General features: G+C 39.5%; 1 protein-coding gene across 2 annotated transcripts in view; it reads right to left on the minus strand.

Moving 5' to 3' along the window:
* CIITA (class II major histocompatibility complex transactivator) overlaps positions 1-13,053 on the minus strand; it is a 34,541-nt gene that overhangs the window by 9,286 nt on the left and 12,202 nt on the right. For both annotated transcript variants that reach the window (XM_027684315.1, XM_027684314.1), the window contains exons 2-11: positions 10,949-11,086; positions 9,861-9,989; positions 9,375-9,434; positions 7,958-8,041; positions 7,312-7,371; positions 5,733-5,879; positions 4,440-4,580; positions 4,254-4,310; positions 2,230-2,295; positions 56-1,763 (exon numbers count right to left, since the gene is read on the minus strand). In XM_027684315.1, the coding sequence (XP_027540116.1) occupies positions 56-1,763; positions 2,230-2,295; positions 4,254-4,310; positions 4,440-4,580; positions 5,733-5,879; positions 7,312-7,371; positions 7,958-8,041; positions 9,375-9,434; positions 9,861-9,989; positions 10,949-11,069 (2,573 nt within the window). In that variant the 5' untranslated portion in view covers positions 11,070-11,086. The remainder of the gene's footprint in view (positions 1-55; positions 1,764-2,229; positions 2,296-4,253; positions 4,311-4,439; positions 4,581-5,732; positions 5,880-7,311; positions 7,372-7,957; positions 8,042-9,374; positions 9,435-9,860; positions 9,990-10,948; positions 11,087-13,053) is intronic.

The raw sequence follows: 13,053 nt of genomic DNA on the forward strand, positions 1-13,053 counted from the left end.
CATGAAGATGTCATCTAGAGACAGTGCTATGAACTACGTACAGAGAGTGACCAACCTGAACGACGCCACGTTCTTTAGGCTCACCAAGTCTTTGAGCCCTTGCATGTCAATGCTGCTGTTTCTCAAATCCAAGGAAAACTCCTTTCTTGACCTTTTTAAAATAGAGTGCAGTACATGGACGTCGGGTGGGGTAAGGACTATGTTCAGAAAAGACAAGTCTGACTTGAGTCTTAGGGCCACGTGCTGCAGGAGGTAACTGCTTTGCGTTTCATAAACACAGCGTAAAAGCTCCAACAGCCTCTCTGGACAGAGATCATTAATCTGCAGCCTTCTAATGTATTTCAAGAGTTTATTCTTCTTCTTCACTGGTTGTATTTCATCCTGATTTGAAAGGGAGCAGAAGTAAGGGTCATCCTGGAGAAACAACAATCCAGCCAAAAATCGAGGCACGAAATCTAACCAGTGATAGGGTTTTTTCCTTTTGGATGGAAAAGACAGGTACTTTATTACACTTTTATCCTTGAGCTCTTCTGCTAATGAAAGGTGAAGTGCACACAAGAAGTTCTGAATGACAAAATCAGAGAATGTGCTCCCAAATTCCTCTTCTTCACTATCTGAATGTGTGGGGAATGCGAATGGCAGGAAAAATCCATATTTCAGAGCAAACTCTTTAACTTCTTTAGAAGGAAAAAGATCACTTTTCATGGCACTTTGGTGCTTTTCTCCAAGACACCAGGCTATATGGGCTAGGGTAGCAAGATTCTCTTGATTTTGTGTGGTTGTAACATCTGTTTGCACAGGTATTATCTTCTGCTGAAAAAATTTCAGGAAGACTGCAGAAAGAGTTGAAGGAAGGCTTTCCTCTCCCATTTCAAGTACCACATCACAAAGAAAACAAACAAATCTACACATACCAGGGCTGTAACAATGACTGAACAAGTACTCATGGTCTTTGACTAATTTCAGTGCACTGTCACAGTGGGGTAATCCTTCAAAGTATTTGGTTATGTACAGTTCTCTCTGCTCAGGGGAAAATCCTACTATTTCAATAGTCTTATCCACTTTGGACACGTAGTAGTACACCTTGTCTTTTGGTCTTGCTGTAAATAATAAGGTACAACCATTGAGTATTTTTCTTTGGATGAGTCCTGAAAGCAGCTCCTTTATACTGTACAGATCTTCGTCAGGCTCGCTGGCTGAGCAACGAGGAGAATTCTCATGGTCATGCAATCCTTTAAAACCATCAAAAACCAGAAGGACTTTAGCAGGATTTTGCAATATATACTCAAATATCTCTTTGCTTCCCTCCTGAGGTTTTACAAAAAATTCAAGAAGCAGTTCCTTCAGGCTGTATCGCTTCTCAGGCAAGCTTATTTGTTCACAGTCAAACCAAAACACAAATTCAAACTCAGAAAACTCTCCATTGGACCAGTCCTGGCAGATCTTTTGAACAAGAATGCTTTTGCCCATTCCTGCTTTTCCCAGCACCAAAATCACTTTGGTCTCTAAGCCTTTACGTTTTGGGATTTGAAATATTTGGCTTCTGTCGATGGCTGTCTTTTCCTTCTCGTGCAGACTGCAAGTCACCAGCTGGTTTTCTGTTGTTTTTGCACTATTCCTCCCAGTCCTGGTTTCAGTTTGGCTTTGAACAAGTGTCCCATCAATAAACAGGTGATCCAGCGCTACCTCACGCTCCAGGGTCACAAACTTGCACATGTCTCGGAAATAATCCTTAAGTGAAGTGCAGAAAGTTTCCACCAGCTCTAGAGAAATAGAAAAGCACACACAAACTGAAGACACCAGTCCATAAATTACAACATCATTTCATAGTTCTTTAAGTACTATGGTAATATGGTGAAAATACATCCATCTCCCTGAAGCCCATAGGTCTGAATTTATCCTATGCAGCCGCAGGTTAGAAGTGCAGGCACAACAAACACTTTTAAAACTATGAGCTGAATAATTTTGGAGCTATCTACACAGATAATAAAACAAGCTAAGCACACTGACCTGCTAAATAGGTACTACAACTATCTAAAACTATCTAGATATATAAAGGTAGTCAAGTCTAACATCATGAAAACAGGAATTGTGCCCAGACCCTCAGAAGAGCTCCACAAATTGTGGAATGATGATTCCTACAACAAGTAGCTTTTCTGTATGAAAAGAGGCACAGAGTCTCTTTCCAAGAAATACTGGAAGGTTTAAGTTCAAGAGTTCTAAACTCACCTCGTGTTTTGAAATCGTCTTCAGGAGGAATTATGGAATCTTGAACTTCTTCAAACCTTTCTACATCTGGAGGAACAAAACCATATACTTGAAGAAGACACCAAGATAGTAATTGAGTTAGTCTTACTAATTTTAACAATACGACTGATGCAAATTTTTAAGTTCATTGCAACATATATCCAGAGGAAGAGATATTTGGTTTACTTTACAAGGAAAAGGGAAGAAGTCCTCACACAGGTAGGATTCAGCTGATGAGCAGTTGCAGACAGTGTGGCACCAAACAAGCTGACGGTGGCATGAAGCAGATCTATCATTGCAAGGTGACATCCAGAGTTCTTTTAAATGTCAGTGTTTTGAATAAATTCACATTCACACACAGTGCTTCTCTATGTCTTCAAAAGCAATTGCTTCCTTTGGTTATTCTACACCTTGTAACCAAGCACTGAGGATGAAAGTCACAGTGAAGTGACTATTGGTAACAGAATTTACCCATTACTTTTGCTGGCAAAGTCCTGTTGCTGTCCTATTTTCTTTCATTTTGCCTGTTTGCTTTCAAACTTTTGCACATGGGTCAGATGAGCAGTGTCTGCTTTACACAATGAAATTGGGAGTTTTTCAGAGAGACCATATTTTCTACAGGCTGGTAATGACAGACTATCAGTTTTTGCAAAACTCTTGGTAGGCAAAGCTTTGCAAATGCAAGACAGAATTTAAATTGATAGAGACTGTAACAAACCCAACCTCTTAGTCTTGGAACTACATGCAGCAGAGATCTGCAAAAAATCCCCCAAGTCAAAACAGGTTAATCTCCCTAAGTTTGAACAAATGCATTTCATACTATATCATCATCTTGATGTAGAATGTGGTTTAAAAAAATACAAATCTTAGAGTTTCAGAGATCTGAAAATTAATTCCTACTCTGCATGCCTTTGGAATGGTTTGAGTTCAGAGTTGTTTCTAGCAGGGAAGCACCACAGACTTCTAATAAGCAAGTCCTTACTTCAGTGAAAGAATACATTTGATACAAAGATAGCTCTCCTCCCTGTAGAAGAAAAATCAATCTAAAATATTACATAAAGAAGGGTCGTTTTCAGGCAACTGTCTGGTTTTGGTTTACTATTCATTTTATTAAATTAGAAAACAGAATGGAAAACCCAAAAAGCTGTAATGAGACATTTAGATGAGAAACCGGTCAAATCAGTCAGGAGTGAATAATTTTTCAAAAAGGAAAAGACACTGGCTTGGAATGTTCTGTGCTAATTTTTCTGCTGCATTTGGAATTCTGAGGCTTGTAACATGCATATGTTGTGCTGCTGTAAATCAGTTGGAATTATCAGCATTGTGTATTCACATAGGCAGTACATATAATTTACAAAGACTGCCCCAAACCTAGAGATGTTTGCCTCTTATTCCGCACTTTATGCTTTTGCGGTGGTGGAAGCCACCAGAGGGCAACAGAACCCCTGCACTGGGCTGCTGCAGCTGCAGGGACCAGCAGCTGAACACGGACATCAAACTCCGGCTTCCAACCCCGCTCCGAGGGCTGGAAAAAGTGTCTCAGGAAAGTTTGATGCCGTAGGTCGGACTGTTATATCCTGACCAAGGCTCTGACTTCTTTATAAGCCTTTCTGTACATTAGGCTTCTGTATTGTTCAGTTAAATAAGTCCTCACAGTTTGGGTTTTGAGGCTTCCATGTGAGCTGGGTGCAGTCTGGCTTCCAGCACTGAGCATTGTCTTAACCAGACAAGACTTACTCCAGAAACTGGAGCCTCACAGCAAACACAGAGGCTGCTAAAATACAGTTGAACCTGTAGCTCTACAACCCCTTATCTGCACTTTATTTTGGATTAGATTAAGCAGACAATGATCAATACAGAAAAGGTAATGCCATCAATTTTTAGTTTCCTCAATAAGATCAATATGAGTAGAGCCTGGAGAGGAGAATTGGCTTTGAGTAGAAGAAATATGGCCCCTCTATCCGTTAAAAGTGCTGTACACATATAAAAATCAATTTTCTACTTACCAAATGAATTAACTGGAAAATCTGGGGATATGAAAGTTTCCATGGAAGAAGTAAACACTGGTAAGAAACAGATAATAGCTTTTAGCATATCACAGCTATCAGTAACTGAACTTAGTACTTTGCTAGCAGCATTGATTTTTCAGTACTTTATGCCTATTTATGTGGACAAACGGCTATTGCTCTTACCTGGATATATTATAAAATCAGATATGCCATTTTCAAGAACAAAGTTAAGTAACTGCTGAGGAGGATCTGCAAAGCCTGGATTGTCCTGGCTCCCTTTCACACTGACAGGTAGAAGCCCTGCAGTCCAAGGTTCTGAAGATCCTGAAATGAGTGCAGAATAATTACTATTCTGTTTTTAAAACTCCTGGTTTCTAAAGGTTTCTAAGAGAAAAAAAGCTTTCTAAAAGTTACTTATTCTTTATACAGCTTCTAGGCAAATATTTATTGTGGAGAATTCTTAGGATCACAAGAGGTCCATAGAACCCATTAGAAAAAACACTCTTAAAAGTGAAATACAAGAGATTACCCAGCTTTTAGTGACCACTGGTTTTCAACAGTCTAAAAAGAAATTCTATTAATACAAGGAAAAGTGCTTAAGGCAAAGTCTATCAACATATAGACAGTGATCCAGAAGAGAGAAGACATGAAAATAGTATGTGCAATTATTTTACCATCCTTTGCACTACATCCCACCTAAGTGAACATCATGCAGGTTGTACTAGCAGCCAGCCAGCATCCCCCCTCCCAACCCACTCTGGGTAATTTTTCTGATGATTCAATGCTTGCAATTTAATCACCCATAGCTCTGAGTTTCTGTAGGTGTGACAGAATTTCCTCTGATGCTTTATGCTGCTTTAGCTAGCATCACATACTTCAAGACTTCCAACTTATACACTGTTTTGGTTCCTTTCCAGCATAGATTTAACAGTGAAAGGTGTTGAACTGTGTCCTGGTCACTAGCTTTTCACAGTGTACTGTGAGCACCCTCTGCTACACAGCATGACCAAGGCCAGGTGGCTGCACAGCCCATTGCTACTCAGCTTTTATGAGCTCAATTACAACCTAGATTTTGCTCTACTACTGCAAATGTAATTATCCCTCAATCCTTTACAAACCTCCGAGTGAAAAAGTAATTGGAACTAAATCAGAGTTTATTAATGGAAGTTCTGTGACTTCTATTCTTAAAACAAGTAGAGAATTACTTAGATTAGCATAGAGTAAATAACTGTTCTCTTATAACCTGCACTTCATCAATTAAAAGAAGGATTCCTTCCATTTCATTGGCAGCAATGCCCTTTAATTCCCTTGAATGTTTTCATTCTTTCAGTGAGTGCCACACGTTTAAGTGTTTGATTGAGACAGCTGCCATACTTGGTTTTCCTGCCATTGTTCAGGGTCAAGATTTAGAAGAGAGTTTCCCCTTGTATAAATGAACCTCTGTACAGGTGCACACCTGTAGCTGTGTGTACGTACCAGGAATTAGGAAACTTTCCAACCCATAGGCAGCAGGAACAGAAAAGGACAAGTGCTGGTTAGTCAGTGAGGTGCAGCTCACTGGCAGGCTGTTGAAAGGCAGAGCTAAGAAACTGCCATTCTCTGCAGCCACTGCAGGCACTTCCACTTCAAAATAAAAAAGCAAAATGAAAGGAGAAAGTTATCTCATTGCTGGAAGTTAAAGGGACCAGAGAAGAGATGTCAACAGATATCATAAATCACCAGTCAGTAAGAACAATTCACGATAGCCTTCTGGAATATACCCAGCTCTCAAAGCCTAGAATGTGTTTTTTAAATTCTGTAGTGGATCTGTTTTTCTTCTGAGTAGTTCACCCTTTAAATTTTCTTTTTCTTCATCATTCCTGGCCTGTCTTATTTCTAGACATCTCCAGATGTATCTATACGTAAATGATCTTACACATAGACAGCTGACAGATTAGACATAGCAAGGTCTGACATTAGCTGTGATAATTTCCCAAACACACTTTGTTATCTCAATATTGCATAAGAGCAGAGAGATCCAAGTGCAGTAAACTGAGGACCTTGACTCTCTACTGAGACACTACAGTGCTTGTGAGGACAAGTCTAAGAGGTTTCCCAAAGAACAGTCACAAACACCTGAATTTTAAAAGATGCATCTTCCCCACAGCACTCTTTTTTCTTCCAAGAATGGGACAAATGGGGAGAGAGACTCTTGCATTGAACAATTTCATCTGCTTATGGAAAGTTTCTTACAAATCAAGTAAGACACACTTGTTAATTTGAATTATTCTGCTAGTTTCCTTGGGTGTGCCACATCCTTATTCTCAGAGTTTTTTTGCTTTTTCCTTCCCTCTCCTGTCTAGCAGCAAAAAGTAAGTCTATATTTCATCACTTTCTGTGGTCTGATGTTTTCATCTAGAGCTACAGACCTAAGTGGGTTTTGTGCCACTATAAATTGCACTGTGTCTGCAATGCAAATCTTTTAGGGTGGGATGTGTTCACTTTGCCTATCAGGAACTGATGTATTATTTTGTTAAAGAATCTTTCATTTCTACGGAGGTATAAAACCAGATTTTAAAAAGTGTTTTTCAGCTCATGCTTAAATCAGTGGGATAAATTCCCCTGTAATTTCCTACCCAGAGACTGTTGCATTGCTATGATCAGATGAGAACAGGTACTGCTACAGCTATCAAAACAGTTGGGCAAACAAGCTTTACTTTTATCCAATTCCTTTGAAAGAATCTCATCCTTTGCTTGCCACTCTGAACTTCAGCACACATTATCCTCTTTACTGTACCCTTCTGAAGAGGTGATGCACTTACCTTTGCAGGATCACTCTGTGACACTCATTCATGACAGGGTAAATAAATTCCTGATTTTGTCAAGTAGCCAATCTTTTTGTCCATTAGATTTTTTGTACCCAGTACTTATACTGTCTTATGTATATATTCCTTCCTCAGCACCTTTAATGGATCAAGGAAGGTAGAGAGGCTGACAATATTCTGAGGATTTCCAGAAAAACACTTTGGAACACGAGAAAATATATGTTCCATAACCTTCTCCTATTCTTACTTACCAATTTTTCTGTATTTTGGTTCTGAAGCATCAAACCAATTCTCTGCAGAGCCTAAGAAGGCTGAAAGAAAGAAAGGTGAGAATAAGTGACAAAAATTGAACCAGTTTGGTAATTTTAAGTTTACCCCATGGAAACTTTTAACCCTTTAAACAGAAGGGGGTGTTATGAGTTTCAACTCAGCTCTTTCAGAACTGTGCAGCTCCAGTGCATAAACAAGAATGTGAAAAGCCTCATACTATTATTTCAGTCTGACTGTGAAGTTTTAATTAGGCTGCAGATTTTTGTGACACTCAAAGATTTTTGCTGTTGTCCTCGCTATTAAAGAGGGAATTTTTCAGCCAATACTTGCTAAGCTATAGATACAATGAAAAAGAAGTTAACACTGTCACATGGATGATAAAAATGTGAAGAAATAGATCATGCTTAATGTCATGTCACAGGGCAACAAATTCTGTGAATTGTAAATCCTGTGCTTGGAAGAGCTGTTTTCAGTTCCTGCCCACGCACCACGAGCAGGGGCAGAGGAAACACATCTGGTTGAATGAGTGAAGAACTGCATGAGAAGTGCATTGGGGCTGTGCTAAAACCATGAAAGTTTAGAATTCAAACACTACAGCCTTCCAAATTCTTAATGTTCTTCACTTACTTCGTTTATGACACTTCTGCTTCTTTATGTCAGGAAATTTCTCAGTGTTTTCAGCAGCCATTTCATCCAAATTGAGGTTCCCTGCTAAAAATATGAAATATGGTCAAATGTCAACCTTTTTTCTCCTAGACAAATTACAGAAAGAAGTAAAAGCTAGAGAAACGCACCAACAGGCAGCAAAGATGGAATAGGCTCCAAATAAAAGATAAAAACCAAATCATGCAATAAAACATGTATCCAGATCCATATGATTTAGAAAGCCCACAGAACTCTGAATGCAGATTTTCTTACCATGTGTTAGCTTCTGAACTGCAAACTATTAATCTGCTGCCATAAATTCAGTGGCTAATAAAACATAAATACTTCTCAATGCTCTAGTGATGAGCAAAGGATCAAACATCACAGCCATGTCACATGTGATCTCAGTACAGGTAAAATTACTCAATTTATGTACAAAAGGGATTAGATCCTTTAGGAGACAGAGTAAAGGGTTCTGAAATGATTTTATACTTTGTGTTGCAAGAACTGTGAAGTTATCCATACCATTCTTCTACTGGCAAATACATAAGTATTAATACTGTATCTTGGGTTTTTTTTTCTAAAACCAATATAAATATTGTTATTAGGTGCAAAATCCCCCAAATTCTAGACACACCAGGGAGCAGTATAAATCATTTGAAAAGTCATGTGAGTTTACTGTAGCCAGAATTATTCTAGGGAAGGACTGACCTTTGGTAAATTAGTTCAAATTATTTTGCTCAAACATAAAACAGGATGTACAGGTATTGTGTGAATCTTTCTGATTCTATGGATTTCTCAACAGCCACACATTAATATACAGATTCCGAAATAGTAAACAGCTGCATTTTTGCTTCTACCTAAGCAATGATTTTGTCCCAGAAGCCAAGCAAGTGTCTCTGGTCAAGCACTTAATGAAGGAACAATTTATTATATGTATATTGTAGCATTATTGCATTGATCTGGGTGAGAAGTAAAACTTGACCTGCTCCCTGAGGCAGCTCCGTGCATCCTGGATGGAAATAAGTGTGTGTGAGCTGCATTTATAAACATGTTAAGTCTTCTGGCAACTCATGTATATCATCCCTGTTGTGCTCAGAGTAAATGTGATGCTACTTGGGGGCATTTACAGCACTGGACAGTTAAGTTGTGAACATGTTACAGCCATAGTGATGTCATCAGCAACTTGGTCAGAGACAAATCTACCATGTTTGAGAAAAGCCTTCAAAAATGCAGAAAATCCTTGTTTTTTCAAGAAAATCCTTGGACACTGTTCACAAGTGGAAAGAAGACACCACATATATATAAAACTTTACCAGTGTTTGAACTGTGAGCATGAAGCACATGTTAGCCAGAACATTATTATGGAGAAAATCAGTCTTTGTCATATAAATCTTACCAAAAATGTCTTCCACCTGCTTCTCCTGATGATCCTTGAGCACATATTCTACTAATTCAGCTGGCAACATGGGAAAGAAAAAAAGAGGAACACAGCAATGGCATCATAAATTCCTTGGTAAAACTCTTGTGAGCTTACCCTTATTAACAGAAATCTGCAGTTTAAGTAAAATTGAAGAGTTAAAATAAGTTTTTCTTGTAAATTGTTGTTCAGGAAATAAAGATCACAAGAAAGGAGAAGTTGAGACAGGAAGTATTAAGCAGAAGATGACATTAATAGAGAGATTTTCCCCCAACAGCCACAAGCTACTGTTCATCTGTTTCCCCACAATGCACAGGTTTAGGTACTCTGGTTAGATCTACCATGCATGAGGGACAGACCATTTGAGTATGTGCCACTGCTTCAGAGTGAAAATAGAATTTGTAAGGAACAGCTACAGCAAGTGATTGTAAAATAACGATTTAACACCCAAAATTACTTCCATACCCATTTTAGCATAAGCATCTGTGGTGTTGGAACAGAGACACGACCCATCTCCATTTTCACCATTTTCCATCGTACTCATGAAATCCATATTATTTAACTGTTCATAGTTGCTGGCATCAACTTCAAGATCTAAATAAGAATATGCATTTGCTTAATGAATACCATAACTAAGGAGCAAAAAACCCAGATAGCATGACATGCGGAACAGGCAGATTCATTGCTTCAGCATAAGGCTTTGGCTCTGCATTGTAAGTTGGCTAAGGAGGAACAGAACTGAACTCTCAGTAATTCACAGTCACCTGGAAATCAGCACTTTTCTTTTGATAAACTCTGAGACCTCATCTCTTCTAGTAAATAAAATAGTTCCTAAATCCATTCTGTGACATTAAAGCCCAGACTCATGAACACTATTAAACCTTCTGCTGCAGGATATGGTGGTGCCATCGAAATTCCCTGTTCAGAACAATGCTGTGTCCATGTACTGCAAATTGCCTGTGAAGCTTCTAGTTGGCCAGGGTCAAACCCATGCCTGGGACTGTGCTAAGACCCTCCCAGCAGAGATGTTAAGCTTCCTATAACTGGTGTCGTGTCCTGATGATGTTTGATTTACCTACATCACCTCAGACACTGCTAAGGCTCAAAAGTATTCAAATAAGTGAAACATCTCTGATAGCACAAGAGTCAGTCCTTGATCCCTAATTCATCCTACTTTCAGTCACTGAGCAAGTGAGGCCATGGGGTGAAGAAACAATCCTGCAGCTGTTATTAACAGTCAAGTTGAAAGAGAACAGCTCAGCCTGGGAAATAATCAATCACAGAGATGATTCCAGTACAGTATGTTTTGTTAGACTGACTGAGCAGGATGCTGTAAATATGTACAGTTTAAAAACACAACAGTTTCTGGAAGCAGTCACTATTGCATATACAGATGCAGACCAAGTTACCATATCATAACAGCAAGTGCCTGTTGAATTTAGCCCTGTCACCAAGATAAAGTGCCATCAGATGGCTTTGTGTCTGAGAGGAGATGGCAATAACTTACAGCATGAGCACTAAACTAACCAAGCATTTTTTAGTGTTTTACTAACCTGTAGTGAAGTCACCTTCTCCATCTCCAGATGGCTTAGGATCAAAGAGAGCACACAGCTGCAGTGGGTCGATGTCACTGTGCAATAAATCAAGGTAGCCATTCTCAGGCACAAAATCCATGGTTTGTCTCTTGCTGGCTGAAATCAAATTCCAAACCGTTAGCTCTGACAAAATCACAGCTTCTGCCAACCCAAACCACAACCCCTGCACTGTGGCTTTCTGTGGGCAAGACACTGAGATCTTCTGGGGAACTGCTACTGCTTAGACCTGCATTGAGTTATAACCCTGAGACCTTTAAACTTACAGACCCAGCCACAGCTTGCAGTGAGACTCACCCATCTTTCACTGCAGTCAGGGCACTGGGATGCTGCAGTCTGACCACCTGGACCAAAAATGCCAAGTATTGAATAAGTGGCAACTCCTGTATCTTATCAGGATATAAATGGAGCAAGCGCAGATCCAGCAGGTGTTGGGGAAATTAGAAGACTGCAGAGAAGATGGTGGAAGAAGAAGCCCATTCTTTACTGTCAGGACAATTTTGTCTCAGGGGAAGCAGCTTCTGGCTGGGATGCTACACTCAGTTCCTAAGCCCTGGAGGTGGCACTAGGAGACATCCCCACAGCACAAGAAGGAACAGTAAAGAGAAGACACTTATTTTCTACAATTCTTTCCCAAACAATATGGTTGATTGGATACAGAATGGCATGGTCACCTTGGGAATTAATTTCTGGACACATGGCACTCTCTGACATTTTGGAATCTATCACATTTATTTTTTAATCAATTCTCTTTCTAGTCCCAAAGTCATGCACAAACCTACTCCTGAGCTGGGAGTTGTTATGGCCTTCCAAGTGGAGTGTCAGACAATACCCAGACAAATCTGACTGACCTAAGGTGATCCCTGCTCCAGTCACCCCGTATGTGAGAGCTGCTTAGACTGCTGCAGCTACATTTCTTGATAAAGCTTATTTTTAACTCCACATTTTAAATCTCTTCTATTTGCTTCCAGTTACTGCAGCAGGTTTTAAAGAAGTTCAAACATTCCTTCTGGATATTCCAGAGGTGTAGAATAACACTACATGTTGGTTATTCATCATCTTTATCAGACTATTTCAAATCCAAATATTGGCTCTTCGGTGTTTACACTGATGTGAATGCCAGCTGGGCTGGCAATCTAAATGATTTACTCCACTGTAATACTGAGATGCCAGCATGAAACAACCAGCAGAATTTCCAGACCATATCCTGCTAAAATAGGTATCCATACATCACAACCATGAAAAGTTTCAGCTTGGTGTCAAGCACCATATTTTGCAATGAAGAATATCTAACAAATGCCTCTCAGATAATCTGCCCTTAGCAGAATTCCACTACCATGCCTGGTTGCACTTGTCTCCTTTCCTGAGGTGTGCAAACACAGAGCTGTACCATGAAGCTGACCTGCAACATGGAGAAAAACAGCTAATACTGCAGCTGTGATGGGAGAAGGCAGAGCAGACCCAGTCATCCACTACCACATGCTGCTTTTTTTTATAAACTAATCCTCATTCTTCTTACCGCTCCATGAGGTTGTCCCTCTGAACAGCTTGGGAATGAATACTTCTGAAAACACCAGAAAAATACTGCAGAAAACACCAGAATTGAGAGCTAAAACTTCAAAAAAGGGTGAACTCAGTGAGGTTCAAAGAGCAGGAATAACCTGCACTAAGGTAGTTCTCCTTTTTCATGTTTTGTGGCCTCACTAGGCTACCAAGATTACAAAAATTTGATATTATTGCCTGGCATGCTATAAATGGAAAGCAGAAGTTGAGAAACCTGCATGAGAACCAAGAATGAGGTTATAAACACACCAGATTAATTTTTTCAGTTTGTTGCAACACTTTGCTTTGCCCTTTCCTTTTGTTGAATTAACATAAAATCTGAACAGGGCCTTTCAGAACGCCAAGTTACATTGGACTGTGTGAGTAAACCTGTTGAAGAATTACCTCTGAGTCAAGATAATTTTGGGGTTAGAGAAGTAATTGGGCAGAAGGTGCAAGGGGAATGCAAGACAGATGAATGTATCACTCCAAGTTCAGTGATTAGCAAACTGCTTGATTACAGC

Source organism: Neopelma chrysocephalum, unplaced genomic scaffold, assembly GCF_003984885.1.
Source record: "Neopelma chrysocephalum unplaced genomic scaffold, ASM398488v2 Primary Assembly neopelma1_65c, whole genome shotgun sequence".
Lineage (NCBI taxonomy): Eukaryota > Metazoa > Chordata > Aves > Passeriformes > Pipridae > Neopelma > Neopelma chrysocephalum.